General features: G+C 38.0%; 1 protein-coding gene across 1 annotated transcript; it reads left to right on the plus strand.

The window, feature by feature from the left end:
• The first annotated feature begins 373 nt into the window (after nt 1-373).
• On the plus strand, nt 374-7318 carry LOC126374643 (putative mediator of RNA polymerase II transcription subunit 26). Its single transcript, XM_050021333.1, has 5 exons — nt 374-601; nt 4675-4951; nt 5442-5606; nt 6273-6506; nt 7011-7318. The coding sequence occupies exons 1-5, from the start codon at nt 374-376 to the stop codon at nt 7316-7318; spliced, it is 1212 nt and encodes a 403-aa protein (XP_049877290.1).
• The last annotated feature ends 11502 nt before the right edge of the window (nt 7319-18820 follow it).

An 18820-nucleotide genomic window follows, 5' to 3' on the forward strand; every position in this document is an offset into this window, starting at 1 on the left:
GAACTATGTACCCACACATCACCGAGCTTTCTGTTAGACCAACGTGATAGGTGGGGAGCCGTATCTACGTATATACTTAATAATGTTATATTATAGTCGTAGAGATAATGTCCTTTTAAAATCCAAACCGAATTGCTTAACTATTTGGTTTGAAAATCTAGGCATTAGGAGGTTAGTGAAAACTGCGCTAATAACTCATCAAAACAGTGAAGGATGAAATCAGTCCTAACACATACACACATACATAAACTCACGCCCGTAATCCCTAATGGGGTGGGCAGAGCCACAAGTAATCAAAGACAACTTGCAGCCACTGTTGATACGAAGTCCAAAGATGGATATCAATCCAATCAATCAATGGATGGATGGAAATATGGATGGATGGAAATCAGTCCTAAACTACCAAGCAAGGCTGAAAAAACATCCTAATGAATTGGCAATCCAGCTTACCAATCAAACTTATAAGAAGCGACTCAAGAGAAAGGATATACTTACTGGAGCATTCAGAAGAATGAGTGGTCATAGATTAGCTAATTATGAGCAGCTGTCCTCGCTGGAAGACACACTATCTGACACTTCACTTATAACAAAACTGCTCATAGTAAACAGAAAAAAAGATACTGATTGCTGATATACTTAATCATAAACATAAACTGCCTATATACCTACGTCCCACTGCTGGGCACAGGTCTCCCCTCAATCAACCGGAGGGGGTATGGAGCAAACTCCACCACGCTGCTCCACTGCGGATTGCAGATATAGCCAGGAAAAAGAAACTCACTGGTGCAAGTTCGGTACAGGGGTTCGAAGTGGCGCTCTTCGTTTGAGAAGCCTGTGAACCCCTTGGTTCTATGGTCCTGTGCCCCAGTGTCTGTTTGTATTCATCATTATTATTCTTATTACTTGTGGCTCTCAACTGGGCACCCTCAGGCCGGCTGTCTTAAATTTTGTACCGGGTGAGAGCCCTCAGCACTCCTCATTTGTCCGGCTAAGTAGTGAATATAATATGCGGCAATTTATTAAAAAAATCTAGTTACTCTGTCTCTAATAGTGTGTGTAATATTCAAACGACCAAGATTATTTTGTCTTTTATCTGCTTTATCGCGTTGTGAGCTAGGTTATCTCTCTATTTAAAATTTTAGATACACTGTTTTAATTAATTTTACTGATGTGTACACAATTGTTCGACATATCTTATAGTGTGACTGTGAAGTAAACACACATTGCATTATGTTTCACATTGGTTACTGTCATTGTGAACCAATGATAACCAATGTCTGCTAGTTGCAAGTCTGTTTGCACACGCTGTAGAGTTAAGAAAGTAGTAAACATGAACAAGGGGTATAAAAAGGCCACATTGAAGCACTGTCGTTTTGTAGACGAATTGCTTCAATGTGGCCTCTTTAATCCTCCGGAGTCTTACACTTCTAGATATACCTATTTAGGTTGAAAAAATATAATTATAGGTATACTACTTAAAAACGGTAATATTAAAACAGCGTATATGTCATATAAAATATGATGTGTTGCGTTTTTAAAAGTAAATATTTTGTTATCTAATTATTGTTAACTTAACTCAATACAAACTTAATGCTTGCTTTGTGCCTAAGGGAAATATTTTCCTATTATTTCATTCAGTTGACTTAGTAAAAAGTAAATACGAAATAAATAACAAACATAGGGACATAAATCAAATTATCCGATGTATTATCTCGGAGATATTTGACTAATAAAAACAATTATCAATTCAAATAACAACGCAACTTGCGCTGCTAATACTTTTTATACATTTTTATAACTCACAATTCTTGTTAAGGTAAATACTAACTCACAAAAAGTTACGTACCCAGTTTTAAAATATTTTATTACTATGTTTTCAACAAAATCGATGTACATTTACATCTACAACTTGCCACGTCTATAAATTGGCAGCTCTATCCGAATTTCGCTCCAGATGTGCAGTCATCGGATGCATCTCGTTATGTATGTTACCTAACCTCACTCTCGCACTCAGACGCATGGTTGTGTACGAAAACTGTGGATCTGGAAAATATTGACCCAACATTATTGACCAAAAAAAAAAGCATACATACATAAATTCACGCCTATTTCCAGTAAGCAGAGACTATGGAATTCCATTTGATTCGATCCTAACACACTTCTCTTGCTACCTCCACATTCATCAATCGTTTCATACACGCAAGCGTAAAAAGAATATTACTAATAGATAAATAGGCGTAATCAGTGTTTGATAGTACTGTTCGATTTATTGTAAAAGAAATGTAGTAGTATAGTACATAAGATCACGCCTTTTTCCCATTGGGGTAGGCAGAGACCACGGAATTATACTTACTACGATCTTGGCCCACCATTTTCGCTTTATCTAATAATATAATAATATCTTGTATGCATCTACATTGCTAAAGGAACTATAATATTTGTTTATGGATTTATGTGTAAATTTTGTCCGGCTAAGTAGTTAATCATCATAGAAGGGAAGCTACAAGGAAAGAGAGGAAGGGGAACACCAAGAAGGGCTTACATGGGACAGATTAAAGAAAAGGCAAACGTTGTGTCTTATAAGGAAGTGAAGGAATTGGCCTTTGATAAACAAGAATGGAGAATGCTACATCAACAAGAGCGTGGCTCTTAAATTAGTGATGAGTGAAGTAGGTAATGCCATTTGCGATAAATCTACCTCAAAAAAGAAAAAAAAGGTGCTTATGCGAAAGCATTTAAATATGCTTTTTGACATGATTTATTTTAGGTTTAATTCGTTACTCTTTTATGACTTGCTAAACAAATATAAACTCACGCCTATTTCCCACCGGGAGAATTCTGACACATTATTTTCGCTTCTTCCATTCTCATCATCATGCTCGCACGTCTACAGTACTCATGACCCCCGTAAAAGTAATATTGCATTTGTTATTTGACATTTGTGTGCATTACGCACTTACTTTTATATGCGCAGATGTCATATTGCAATATTGTTCTCTTAAATGAATTGCTTCGATGTGGCTTTTTAACCCCCCCTAGTCTTGAACTCATAGAGGTCCAAAACCCCGGACCTAGACTGAACACACCTTCACAAATCGATAGGTAAGCCAAGCAAGGGCGTGGTTCGGATATCCTCTATAAAATATGAATTAAAATTTTACTGAAAAAATACCCTAACTCCAAACTTACCTGAGTGTAACTGCCCCAAAAGTAAGCCTACATACATCTTACGAGTCCACGAAAAAGTGCTATAAAAACGAAATACCAACAATTTACTAGGCATTCCTTGCTTAACTTTACTCCATTGTGGTGTGCTGGACCTATCCCAAAATGAAACTGGTAGGTTACTGTGATTTTAGCGAATGTAAATTCAGTGAAAGCTTAATTCTGTTTGTTCTCTTTGTGACTATACAGTGATTGTGTTTAAGTCATTAAGTCTAATTATATTGTGTTAGAGTGCATTGTTTCGTGTGTTTAATCAGTTCCAGCGCATGCTTTGGGAAAAATGCCTAGGATGTGTCGTGCTGTTTGTAATTCCAGGCGATTTGTAGACTTCCACTTTAGCGAACTTTGCGATTCGCAACAGAATTGCACCGATAGGCGATATCACACAAACATATTTTATGATATTGCGTTCATAAAATGAGTATGCTTGAGACAATTCTGCAGCAAATCGCACCGTTACGAAGGTCACTAAAGTACTAAGAAAATAATACTTTACAGACGATCGCAAATGTGTCCCTAGGTACATTAGACGGCGATATTACATTGCTCTAACAGAAAGTACATTTATTTCACAATATTTAATCATACTGCAAAGATTCATCGCCTGAGAAATTAATAGCTTCCACGAGCTTCCTTTCCTACACTAAAGCATGGTGAAGCAAAGGTACTGAGTTCGTCTTGCGATCAATGGACCTCTGACTAGCCCCAATTAAAAAAAATAACGTACTATTACGGGTGGAATTGTTTGGTAGGTGGTATCACCCATATTGTTTGCTCATTTGTCTAACTACCTTAAATCCCGGCGGCAAATTTAATTCTTGCTCTGAAAAAGGCTAAGGATTTTGATGAATAAGTTATTGTTCTAAGACAAGGTCGAAGGTTATGATTGCTTCACGTTAATAAAGAGAATTCAAAGACTAATTGAGCGTCATTCATAAATAATGACTGTGGTTCTTATTCTCTAACAATACTGATTTGACAGGGTCGTTTTCGATGCAATCTTATCGGACTCTTCGGGGACCCTCAGGCGTGGTGACTTTCCAAGACCTCGGTGTCCTAGTCTTAATTCGAAAATTATCTAGAAGGGCTCCAAAGCGCTTCTCATTTATTCCGATGGAGAGACTCAACATACTATTTTAGCAATCATATTTATAAGGCCTAGTTTTAATGTGTACAAACAGTGTATTTAGAAAATGATCAAAATAACATAACATCAATTATGTTAGTCGACATAAATTTACTCTTCTACCACTCCAAAGCTTAACTAAATCTAAGAAAAATATTTTCTACACATCTAGAATACATAGTTGCATTGACCCATTTCGCATAGAAGTTTTTCGCACGCGTTTGTTTTTTTGCGATTTGACTTCACAACGCCGTGACGTTGCATCCCGGCGGTGTCCCACCTTAATAAACGAGATCTTACGAGATTTTCTCTTTAATTTCCAGTTCACCCCCGTCGCCGCCGCAGCAGTCGTCTCCCTCGCAGCAGCAGGCCAAGTCTACCAGCAAGACTTCCAAGCTATAGACTTCCAATCCCAGCAAGCATTGCCTAGTCACGCCCAGGCAGCTTTCAATGGTGCCCAGGATTTGGCTGGTCATAGTCAAGCTGCTTTCAGTGACGCCCAGGCTTTGGCTGGTCACAGTCAGCTAGCCTACGACGAGGCCCAGGCTTTGGGTAGTCAAGCGCAAGTGGCCTTCGATGGAGCGCAGCTGGCTTACCAAGGTTTGTATCTTATTTTATTTTGTCATATTTTCATGTCACGTCAACTTAGGGCTCTATTTTATTATACACCAAGATGACGCCATAGACGGGAAATAATTCGGGATTTCGTTGCTGGCAACAAATTGGTTGCGCAACCAGGGAGGTACTGCATAGATGCATGAAATAAATTATATTGTTCAAGACTTAGATATTCTTAAAAAGAAACTTACTGACGAACACACTCGAGATATTAGTGAGATGATCGTCACCCAGCAAATGGGACTGTATAAACGCGTCACATAATTATTACGACAAAAAAGCATAGCCTACAGTAGATCCGAGTTTTCTAAGTGATTGTAAGTTAAAGTCATAGTCAGTTTAAATTTTAATGATGGAGGGATGAAGGTAAAAAAAGCAAAATACAGTAAATCATAAAAGCAAAATATACTATAAATAACTGTACTATGAATCTATATTCCAATATTTCTAATAGGTAATTTTTACATTCCAGGCCATCAAGCCGTTCAAACTCTGCAACAGCAAGGTCTTCAAGAGCATCAGCTGCAGAACCTGCAAGGTCACCAGCAGCAATCTACTCAGAGAACAGCCAGGATCCTGAGATACGAAAACGAGAACAACGGCCATAACTACCAGTACGCTTATGAGACTGACAACGGTGAGATTTTTTTCTTTAACGAATATAGCTTTCACAGCTTCTGTGGTCGAGTGATTGAGCGTTGGGCTCACAATCTGGAGGTCCCGGGATCGTATCCCAATAGCATATCACAAACATCACTTTGTGATCCCTAGTTTGGTTAAGACTACAGTCTGATCACCTGATTCTTCGAAAGTAAGATGATCCGCCTCCGTGGTCTACTGGTTAGAGAGTTAGGCTCACGATCTGGAGGTCTGGGTTCGATTCCCGATGGGGACATTGTTGAAATCACTTTGTGAGACTGTCCTTTGTTTGGTAAGGACTTTTCAGGCTTGAATCACCTGATTGTCCGAAAAAGTAAGATGATTCCGTGCTTCGGAGGGCACGTTAACCCGTTGGTCCCGGCTATTAGCCGTAAAAACACCTCCACCAACCCGCATTGGAGCTGCGTGGTGGAGTATGCTCCATACCCCCTTCGGTTGATTGAGGGGAGGCCTATGCCCAGCAGTGGGACGTATATAGGCAGTTAAAAAAAGATGATCCGTGTTTCTGAACGCACGTTAAGTTTTGGTAGTCACTCAAAATTCGTTTCTTTTAATATGGAAAAAAAGTCCACTTGATTAAAATAATAATAAGCACAAAACGAACACCAAACTAGTATTAAATCTACAATACTTTCAATTTCAGGTATCAAAGCTCAAGAATCTGGCTCGACTGTAGGCAAAGGAACCCAAGCACAGGGAGGCTACTCCTATGTCGGCAACGATGGTCAGACCTACACTATCACCTATACTGCCGATGAGAACGGCTTTCAAGCTCAGGGTGCCCATATCCCCACCCCTCCTCCCTTACCTGAAGCCATCGCTAAAGCCATTGAACAAAATGCTCGCGATGAGGCTAATGGTGTTGTGTATGACGATGGTAAGTTAGTTAATAATTAAATATTTTTTGTGCTGTGGTCTCCACCAACCCGCAGTGGAGCAGCGTGGTGGAGTATGCTCCATACCCTCTCCGGTTGATTGAGAGGAGGCCTGTGCCCAGCAGTGGGACGTATACAGCTATTTATGTTATATGTTTATGTATTGTACTGTGGTAATCCACGCTAATGCGTGGCGTTGACCACCCTCGTCAACCCTGTTGTCAAAGACTATACGAACTTATTGAAGTAAGCAGTAGCCGGGACTAACATTCCTATTGAAGAAAGTTGCATCTTAGTAAATAGGCAGAACGTAAAATGTTAAATGATAATGTCAGCAATTTGCTCAAAGCACACCTGAAAAGAATTAAAATTTGTCATTAAAAGGTTACCGACCGAGACTAATATTAATCCAGACACTTGCCCATACGACTAATTCGTTTAATACCTAGCATTTTTTTCTAAGCTTTTAATCGATAGTGCTACAGAGTGTACTTTCATATTTCCAGGACAATATCATGCTCAAAAGCAACAACAACAGACTCAGCAGCAAGACTTCCAACATCAACAACAAGGCTTCCAACATCAGCAGGATGCTTACCAACAGCAACAGCTTCAACAAGCTTACCAGCAACAACAAGCTTATCAACAGCACCAACCACAGCAAGCTTACCAACAACAACAACAGCAGCAAGCTTACCAACAGCAACAGCAGAGTTACCAACCTCAGCAGCTTCAGCAACAGGATTATCAGCAGTGGCAACCTTCCCAGGATTACGTGGGACCTGCCCCAGTCACTGAGCATACTAAATACTAAAGCTGTATAGTCAATAGTTATAGTTTCATTATTTTTCGTCGATATTCATCCATTTAGAATGTAATACCTCATCTTTAGAATGAGTCTCGAGTAGCCATTATAAATTGTAATAAAATTACAATTTAAGAACTCGAGTACTTGAGCTTGTGTCATTTTTATTCTATGTATTACGTTATTCTGCATGGCAGATCACTGCTAAGTCAGGAAGATAACGGTTATTTCGCCTCATTTCATTTTCATTATTATCCTTATAAACATTCACTGAAGTATGAGCATAATCGATTATAGTAATTAAATCGATACTTGCTTTAATAATTGTGCATAAAGATTTGACATGCTGTCCATATTTATCTACTTGAGTTTGTATTGTTTCTATGAAAAGGAAATTTTCGGTCTGAATTAATATTATAAGTGAAAGATAAACTTATGCCACGTTTATCAAAACTTACAAGTTCTACACGTTCACAAGCTGCAAGTTACTTACAAGTACGTGTCAATTACGTTTATCAAAAAAGTAGAGGGATTGTAAAATATACTTGTGAAATAAATATTGTCACTTGTAACATGTAATTTACATGTGTAGTTTTGATAAACATTGTAATTATACAAACTTGTAATTATGAATTTTTGATAAACAGGGTACTGGGGGGTTAAAATAGCCACATCAAAGCAATTCATCTAAGAAAGTAATGTTGCAATTTGACATTCGCGCATATAAAAGTAAATGCGCAATGCAAACAAATGTCAAATAGCAATATTGCTTTCTTAGATGAATTGCTTCGATGTTGCCATTGTAACCCCTCTGGTTCTCGATTAGGTGACATTTGTCCAGTGACATGTGGTTCCTGACACATCGGGCGATATCGCCAGACTTAGCCCGACGCTCCAGCTACATAACAATTTGACTTCGGGTGGTTCTGGCAACGATGTCCTTCGATATCGCCAATGTCTCACAAGAAATATCACCTAGTGGAGACAAGGCTTTACACTATGACTAAATGTCTGCTACGGCATTAATCATTTTAGACTTTTTAGAAAGCTTTTTATGAAATTCGTTGAAATTGTTGTTAAAATGTTCCTTAAATGCTTGTTATAGTTTATTCTGTGTTACTTGTTAATAAATGTGTATAATCTTTACATTTTCTTTTCATTACGATGTGTTATTTAAAAAAATAATAAAGTAAATATAAATCAGACTTTTTAAGTGCTTACAGAGTTAAGCATAGATTAGAATAAGAACGATGTAGGTAACAAAGACAAACAAAGAAACAGAAATAAAAAGCATATTATTTTATATGCATTATTTCGTAAGTATTATTTTATTTCTTCCACTATAGTTACACTGCACACAAACACGACGTTTTTAATATATATATTTCTTTTTTTCTAACTTTTCATAGTTTAAGTAAATATTGGCCCCGATTCCTGCAGACACCTCCTAATTTTATTTTAAGTTATATCCGTCATGTTCTTATACACCAAAAAGGAAAGGGACGGGAGATTGACAACTGTTAATTTAAAAACGAATGAATAACTCGGGCGAATTATATAGACATCTCGCTGTTATGCAACCCTTTTTATGTGTTCTGTCAACCTAATACTGTCGGGTTATTAGTCAATATAAAATTTTGGTAGGGTTTTTTAAATTTCTGCCTTAAATTGTCGTGGGTTCCATAAATTTTATGCCTGTCGATTGGGTAATCCTTAAATAAAATAAATAAAAGTCCTTTTTGGCGGATAAGAAAATGACAGGTAGGTACATAGCTTAAAATACACTTAAATGGTGTTTACTAGAATCAGCACCATTGTTTCTTTTATTTTTTTTATTGTGCTATTTTTTCTATTATTATTATTTGTAAAATTGATTTTTTATCTGTAATATTTGTTTTTGTCATGTATTGTAAAAATAAATAAAATGCTTATGTATACACATACATTCTGTTCTACGCCTTTTTACTTGGTAATTTAAAATCAATTGCAATGTCGCCACTACGACATCTATGTCAGACAAAAATCTCAAAATTTTTTTTTTATCTAAAATTAATCGTTTCCTCATTTCAATGTATCTGTTACAGTAAAAGCTCGAACTGCAGTAAATCCTAAGATATTCCAGTAAAACCTAAGATCTACCAATTCCTAATGGTAAATGTCCCAAAAGGTTTGCGATTCGAACTTTTACCACCATTCCGTTGGTAAATCTTAGGATTTACATTATTGCCACCGTAAATGTTGAAAAACAAAACATGTCTTAACGTGCTTAGCGTATCGAGTTGTACTTGTGTTAAATTCCAAATAGAAAAGTACTTATTCAGTTAGATAGAATGATCTACTATTTATTCGTAGGATATGATAGAGATTGAGATATTCAGATATACGTTATGTGATTTTTCAAAATAATTTAAATAAGTTGGTATTACCGGTATAGCTGATGTTGGCAGGAAGACCGCCAGGCTAAAGTGGGACTGGGCTGGACACGTGTGCCGCATGCATCCGGAACGATGGGCAAAGATCATCACGCACTGGGTACCACAGGACGGACACCGTAGACGTGGTAGACCCCGGAAACGATGGCGCGATGATCTCGACGGTTATCGAAAAGACTGGATAGAGCTCGCACAGAACCGGGATACTTGGAAAAATATGGGGGAGGCCTTTGCTCAGCAGTGGGATCATATAGGCTAATAATAATAATAAGTTGGTATTAGTTTGTAGTTTGTACTTATTACTATTATATGGTCGAAAGGCCCAGATGCCTTTTAAAATCCAAATCCCATTGTTTAACTATTGTGTCTGGAAATCCGGGCCTTACGAGGATATGATACCTTTACAATACTATGTACCTGTTTTGTCTAATAGTTCATAAAAGTAAATAATTAAGAATTATACATTGTTTTATTCCTAAAACCAACATCTACCAGCTGACAGTGGTAAAACCTAGCATAATATATACTGAATTCGAATGGTAAAAGCTCGAAAAAATCGTCGTATTTTCAGAAACACTTACATTTACCAACTCATGTCGATAAATCCTAAGACTTACACTTAAATCTTAAGATTTACCGTAGTTCAAGCTTTTACAGTAACATATCTAAGAATACCTATCTAAACCATACAAATTGATGTATGAGTCTCATCTCTCGCCCACGAGCTATTGTAACAGATTATAATCTCTGCCGTGTCTATGTAATACGTAATGCAATAGATTTGTTTCACTTTGACCCAGTAACATTACTTGCTGTTTGCCCATAGGCAAAATTGCTATATATCTTTTTGAGATAATATTACTCGATATTTAAATTACTAGTGGGATTTTATTGTGAGTACTGAGTTTAAGTGCTTATTGTAAGCAGTTTTATCTGGTTAAATTTTGATATATGATTATCTTTTAAAGTCAATGCAGTGGCTCTGCCAATGGCCTTGTTTTTTGACGTGACTTATTGTAGATTTGCCGCAAATGGCATCAACTACTTGGCTGGATAAATGGGGAGCGCTGAGGACTCTCACCTAGTACAAAATTTTAGATAACAGGCCTAAGAGTGGCACAGTTGGGCGCGAACCTTGACTCAGTCGTCTCAGAGGATAAAATTTGAAAGATTAAATCGAGTTTAGTGGGTCGATATCGATAAGCGCTGGATGAGGGAAATCGTCGACTACGCCGGCGGAGTCGGTGTCGGAGTTCTGAAGTATTTGTTGTCGCGAGCTGATTGGCTGCCTCTATGGCTAGAGTAATTGTGTCGTTGGGAACATAATGGCTGTAAGCCGCTAAAGAGCAAGGGCGGCGCACTTATAATAGACGGTAACCTGTAAGAATGACCCAGCAGGGTCCACATAATATCAGCGTCGTGATGCACGCCGCGACTTCTGCTGAGTGAGGCCCTTTCATCTCACGACGTCCACCACCACCTTATGATCATTCGAATGAACATCAATCAATCAATCAATAATACTTTATTGCACAACAACATATACAAAGGACATAAACATACGAATAAAACATAAGCACAATAGGCGGTCTTATTGCTAAACAGCAATTTCTGCCAGGCAACCTTAGGGTGAAAGTATCCTCCTCCTATGCTGTTTGTAATTCTTTTGTGAAAAAATTTAAGTCATGTTTTTGTGTTGTCTTTGTGTGTGGCGTCCTTTTATAATAAATATTTTCTATTCTATTCCAAAGAGATTTTTGTATGAAGTGCCTGGGTTTTACTTATACAGAAGTGGCGTTAAATCACGTGTGAATTTTAATTTCTTCCGGCGCAGGTGCCGTTGTAAAATAACGCTGTAAATTAAATACACATCAGTGTCATGGAACTGCATACCAACATGGTGTCTCCTGAATTCAGAAAAGGAATATAAGTTACTATTGAGGGGTTAAAACACCACATCGATGCAATTATAAAAGTAAGTGCGCAATGCAAACAAATGTCAAATAGCAAATTGCTTTTTTTTATAAATTCCTTTCATGTGGTCTTAACTTCACAGAGGTCCAAGACCCCGGACCTAGACTGAACACACCTTCACAAATCGATAGGTAAGCCAAGCAAGGACGTGGTTCGGATATCCTCCGACGGATGAAATTCCTAACGCCATTGTTATTTATTGTTAGTCACGCCTCGCATATGCAGATGTGATGCACTCGAGAAATGGGTCAAGAGTACAAGTCAGGGTTAATCTTTTTAAATTATGAATCAGATCATTCAAAATTCAAAAATGTTTGTTTTCAAAATTGGCTTACAAAGTTAGCGCTTTTTGAACGTCAAAAATTAAATTACATATTATGTAACTAGCTGTAAAACTACTACCACATCGGAATCTGTAACGCTGAGGGAAAGACGTGGCCAGAAAACCTCCCAGCACAGGGCCCTAGACCTACTGTTTCATGTTCTCCTTTCTTTTTTTTTTAAATCCAGTTTATATTACATAATTCATAAACTTAAATACAATGGTATTCCAAATGCAATCGGCGGAAGGAAAGTGAAAAATAAAGAGTTTATGTGACTTTCTCACAGAAACAGTGTTTTATGAGCTGACCTGCATTCTTTGAATCTAAAAATTATATCCAAGTTAGGGTTATTATTGAGCCGCCAATAGCCCCGCCCCTAGCATGTCTCATATACTACTAAATTATTGCTCTGTCTTCTTCTATCGTGTGGGTTGTGAAGTGGATGACCAACCTCATCAACTCTGGTGTCAGGGTTATTATTGAGCCGCCAAAGGCCCCTGAAATGACTGATGTAACGACTACATATTTACATCAGTAAGTAGTGCATGTTTTATCTTGATTATTAATTTAAAAATATTTCACTACGGAACCTTGATATCTTAAAGTCACATCTATACTGATGATTTGTTAATCTTGTAACAAGGCATATAAAATCAAGTTGTTCATAAATGCAACCACAATTTTACACATGTTGAGGCTTAAGTACTTGGAAAAATCTATGAGACTAAAACAATCTGTTTATATTATTGTACGGTCATGAGTACTAATAGCGTGAGTGCTAAACCGTGAGTCTCATTAAATGTCAAATATGATAGTGCGACAGGGTTCCAAAGTGGGTATATGATATTGCTCATGACTATACACAGGTACATTAATTTTACATATTAATGTTTTTCTATAAGTTAAATGGTGTATTGGTAAACAGCCGCCGTGGTCTAGTGGTTGGAGTGATGGGCTCTCAATCTGGAGATACGGGTTCGTTTGGCAATGAAGATATTGACGAAATCACTTTGTTAGGGTGTTCTTTGTTTGATTAAGACATCGCAGGCTAAATTACCTGATTGTGCGAAAAAGTAAGACGATTCCGTGGTTCGGGTGGTACGTTAAGTCCACGTTAGGTCCTTGCTTACCCAAACAACATTGCTGTGGCCTACAGGATCCATGTTATAGTTCCTAATATAGGGACGGACGTCGAGGAGGCAAGTAAAACCAGCTAATGCACGATTAATACTGATTATGTAACACCCCGTTACATGGAATGCAATAAATAATTGAGAATTGAGAAACACGTTCATCAAACTACAGTTTTTTTTTTTTTTTTTGACGTGACTTATTGTAGATTTGCCGCAGATGGCATTAACTACTTGGCCGGACAAATGGGGAGCGCTGAAGGCTCTCACCCGGTAACAAACTACAGTGGAGCAAAATGGGAGCTCCATACCCCTCCTGTAGATAGAGGAGAGATCTGTACCCAGCAGTGGGACGTATATATGCTGTATATAATTATGTTTTGTAAGAAAAAAAAAATATGGAGTAATGGCGATTACTCCACCGACAAGAGCGCAGCTCTTAAATAAGGAGAGAGAGAGAAGAAAAAAAAATATCGTCTATGGATGCGTGTCCTAAGCCGTTGGTCCCGGGCTACTAGGCCAAACACCTCCACCAACCCGCAGTGGAGCAGCGTGGTGGAGTATGCTCCGTACCCCCTCCGGTTGATTGAGGGGAGGCCTGTGCCCAGCAGTGGGACGTATATAGGCTGCTTATGTTATGTTTATGTCTATGGATATGAAACTTGGACACTGACACAGAAAGACACTGTTTATGTTATGGGATGTGAAACTTGGACACTGACACAGAAAGACAGAGAGAGACTCTAGGCCTTCGAAATGTGGAAGAGGATGGAAAGAATAAGTTGGACTGAAAGAGTTACTAATGAGGAAATGCTAGTAAGAGTAGGGGAAAAGAGACAAAATATTAAGAGTTGAGGACCGAAGAGGCAAGATGATTGGACACTTAATAAGACTCGACGAATTTATTAAAAACATCATAGAAGGGAAGCTACAAGGAAAGAAAGTAAAAGGAAGACCAAGAAGAGTTTGCAACGAATGTCGTGTTTTATAATGAAGTGAAAGAATTGGCCTTTGATAGACAAGAATGGATAATGCTACACCGATAAGAGCGTGGCTCTTAAATTAGTCTTCTTCTTCTATCGTCTGGACTGTGAGGTGACTTACCAACCTCATCAACCCTGGTGTCAGGGTTATTACTGAGTCGCCATAGGCCCCTGACATGACTCATGTAACGACTACGTACTTACATCAGTAAGTAGTAACCGGGACCAACGGCTTAACGTGCGTTCCAAAGCACGGGATCTTAAATTAATGAAGGTGAAGAAAAAAGAAGAGTTTTGCATGTTTTATTTTTACATTGGAAAGTTATGACACGATTCCTTTATCAACTTCTAAGACACCGGGACACGCTAGGGTCGATAAGCATCACGACAAATTATAAGATTAATGTTTGAGAAAATTACAAGCCTTGGGGTAAAATATCTATATTTAGAAAAAATAAATAATGCCTATCTGTAATTCACATAAAGATATGAGTAAAACGGCCTGAAGCGTTGGAATATTCTTCCTAAAGGTTAAAGCACATTGCATTCTTCCGCAATAGTACGCACTGTCCGAATTTTCAGTTAATAAAAATAAATAGTAATATAAAAATAATAAAAATAAAATAATGTAAATTGATTTGTATTTGTAACCACTACTTATATACCTACTAAATAAAATAATAAATAAATAAAATAATTTCCAGGCTACGTTTTCAAAAAATAAAATATATTTGGCGCTGTCGAGTTTTAAAGTAATAATTACCTATTTTCCTATTACACGGATCCACAATTATTAAAAAAAATATACTTTTTGTTTTGAACATTACGATAACGGGTGGAAGATGTGATTAAGCGTGAGTTTATTAAAAAATGTCATTATTTATACCGAAAAACAAAGAAAAAAGATGCATTTATTATGTCTATCATCCATAAAACTAGAAGGATAAACGAAGGAAAATCTTTACAGCGCCATCTATATTGTTTTTGAAGAACGTAGCGTGGAAAGATCCTCATTGTGGCAGCGCGTACGATTCGGAAGAATCCCAATGTGCTTAAGCTTTGACGATTAATAATAATATTTAAAAATATTATGTTATATTATTATCAAAGGTCAGAAAGATTCTTTGTTTGTTTCATTTTTTTTACGCCAAGTCCTTGACTTAGTAAAAATTTAAACCAGGAAAAACAAAGGGCACAGATGCAGTAGTTATAATGCCTAGTCAAATAATTTGCATTATTTTATGCTTAATCGTTTAGGTGACCTTTGGTCCGACTTTTATTACATTGGCTTCTAGCACTTCGAAGGTTTATTATTTCTTTTCATTAGTCTAGATTTAACAGCCTCCGTGGTCTATTTTTTTTTTTTTTTTTTTTTTTTTTTTTTTATCCTAGTACCCCTGCCGCACAGGATAGGCAGGGTCCTTATCAAGGCAGACATATCTTACGCTTCTATGTAATATTATCTAGTTTGCCCGCAATAGGGCCCTACACTGCGCTACACTTTCATTCCGAGTCTCTATTATCATACCAGTTCTCGCATTTATGCCTCTCGCACTTTTATCCATCATCTTTCATTCTGTCATTCCTACGGCCCTATTCTACGATTTATAATTAGGAAGGAAGTCGGTACACAGGGGTTTATTTATTTTAACAACTATACACAGCTTTATTATTATTATTATTTCCAGGTGGTACAAAATATTTAAACAGTGACTTAATGCTAACAATTTGTTCTTAGGTCTAATTTCTTATGTCTAGTTTTATGTAATGACTATTAAAGTATAATCATTATACAATTTAGTCATTTTTTACCTTAACTATTTCTATTGTTTACTATTCTAACAATTTTTATTACATAGTTGACAAATGGTTCACAGTATTTCTTGTCACTAATTATGTGTTCTAAATTGCCTACTTCCATTTTATAACCTGTAAGCTGTTCCAGATTAAAACGGTCTCGGTCGTGAACAGGACAGTGCAACAATATGTGGGGAACAGTTTCTCCAGTGTCAGGGTCGCAGGCACACGCTGGGTTGTCTTTGCATTTGAAGCGGGTCAAATACTCAGAGAATGTTTAGAACGTTAGGCTCACGATCTGGAGGTCCGGGTTCGATTCCCGATGGGGACATTGTCGAAATCATTTTGTGAGACTGTCCTTTGTTTGGTAAGGACTTTTCAGGCTTGAATCACCTGATTGTCCGAAAAAGTAAAATGATTCCGTGCTTCGGAGGGCACGTTAAGCCGTTGGTCCCGGCTATTAGCCGTAAAAACACCACCAACCCGTAGTGGAGCAGCGTGGTGGAGTATGCTCCATACCCCCTCCGGTTGATTGAGGGGAGGCCTGTGCCCAGCAGTGGGACGTATATAGGCAGTTTATGTATGTAGTCTAGATAACGGCCTCCGTGGTCCAGTGGTTCGAGCGATGGGCTCACGATCTGGAGGTTCCGGGATCAAATCCCGGTGGGGACAAAAATCACTTTGTGATCCCTAGTTTGGTTAGGACATTACAGGATGATCACCTGATTGTCCGAAAGTAAGATGATCCGTGCTTCGGAGGGCACGTTAAGCTGTTGGTCCCAGTTACTACTTACTGACGTAAGGAAGTAGTCGTTACATGAGCCATGGCAGGGGCCTTTGGCGGCTCAATAGTAATTCTGACACCAGGGTTGATGGGGTTGGTAATCCACCTCACAACCCACACGATAGAAATATAGAGTATGACTATACTTTTAGGTATTTATTTCTTGTTGCACCATCCCGCATCCAAGTTTGGTGAATGTTTGTTTCCTAGTAGTGGTCGCCTGGAAGTAATATTGCTCTAGAGCAATTTATAAGGCCGCCCAAATTGTACTGTATTCATGTGTTATGCCTGATTGTTGAAAATTAGAGGGGTTAAAATGGCCACATAGAAGCAATTCATCTAAGAAAGCAATTCAAATTCAAATTCAAAAATATCTTTATTCAATGGGTAACATAGTTACACTTTGAATCGTCAATTTTACAATTGTAATTTGATATTTGCCCATATAAAAGTAAGTGCGTAATGCAAACAAATGACAAATAACAATATTGCTTTCTTAGATGAATTGCTTCGATGTGGCCATTTTAACCGCCTAGTTCTGCGCAATAAAGTATATTTGATTTTATTTGATAATACCGGGTTCTTACGATATTTCAACACTGTTTCAAGTGCCATGATCACGGGATGACTGATGAAATTGTGGAGTAGGTAGAACCATTAAGCCATTGGTCCCGGCTGCATTAGCAGTCGTTAATAACCACCAATCCGCACTGGGCCCGCGTGGTGGTTTAAGGCCCGATCTCCCTATCCATCCATAGAGAAGGCCCGTGCCCCAGCAGTGGGGACGTTAATGGGCTGGTGATGATGATGATGATGAGGTAGAACCACAATATTCTAAGGGCAAACGTATCTATCTACCCCGTTTATTTACCGCTTGTCTAAAGGAGCCTGGTCACGGCAAGATTTGGCTTATGACTGGTAATAATGGATTTTAATGTTTGTTCAATAAAAAGAAAAACAAAAAAAAACGAAAAAACTAAAAATAAAATGTTGCGCCTTAACGAGAACATTAGGAAAATTCAGTATGTTTGCCATTTATTTCAGCGATGTGGATTTTTTGATTTACTTTACCTAATTTTACGAACATTATAAGATAAGTTTCTTTCGCGCTGGGCCTGGGGCAGGAATGACCAGTCTCCTTTGATATCGGAATGTTCAGAACCATCTGAACTCGCACCAAACTCACTAAGACAAATCGCACTCACTGTGTTCTCGCGTTTTAACATTAGGCCGTCTTAAGTTTATTCAAACAATGTATGTTGCGTGCAGTTTAAAAACTAGTTACTATTTAGTCTTTGTGGTGCCTACGGGCTTTAGGCAAGTTGCAAACTATTACGAAAAGCGGCTGTGTTATCTAATAAATTGGATTGACATAAAGTGACATAAGGTGATGCAGCCTCATACATTTTATTCGATTACACTTTTAAGCGACTTAAAAGAGGAGGTTCTTTGGAAATTGGCTGATGCCTTCGGGCTCCGTATTGTACTATTGGTCGAATCCTCACAGCGGGCATCCAACTGTCACCAGGCAAAAAAAAATGTGACGTGAAAAAAAATGAAAAAAGGTGACGTCAATCCCATAATATACTTTTTTACTGCTGATTGTTTTAATATCCGGCCAAATAGTAGATGCCGTATACGGCAAATCTACAATAGTTAAGTCATGTCACAAAAGATGGTCATAATCGTTTGCAAATTGGCTAAGGCCCCTGAAGAGCCACTCTTCTATAAATTTATGTGTTTATATTACATTCAAACACTAATTTTATAATAGTCCCACTATTGGGCACAGGCCTCCCCTCAATCAACTGAGGGACTATGGAGTATTCTTCAACACGCTGCTCCACTGAGCTGTTTTACAGCTAATAGCTTAACGTGCCCTCCGCAGCACGGAATCATTTTATATCATGTATTTACCAAACAAAGGACAGTCTCACAAAGTGATTTCCCGAATCTTCAGTTCGTGAGCCCAACGCTCTAACCACTGGACACTCAAGCCAACAGGAAAATATCTTATATTCCGCTTCAGAGCTTTGGCGATTCTCGTTAGCATAGAATAAGGAATAATACTACGTGTAGAACGGCAAC

The sequence above is a fragment of the Pectinophora gossypiella genome, chromosome 17 (assembly GCF_024362695.1).
Source record: "Pectinophora gossypiella chromosome 17, ilPecGoss1.1, whole genome shotgun sequence".
NCBI lineage: Eukaryota > Metazoa > Arthropoda > Insecta > Lepidoptera > Gelechiidae > Pectinophora > Pectinophora gossypiella.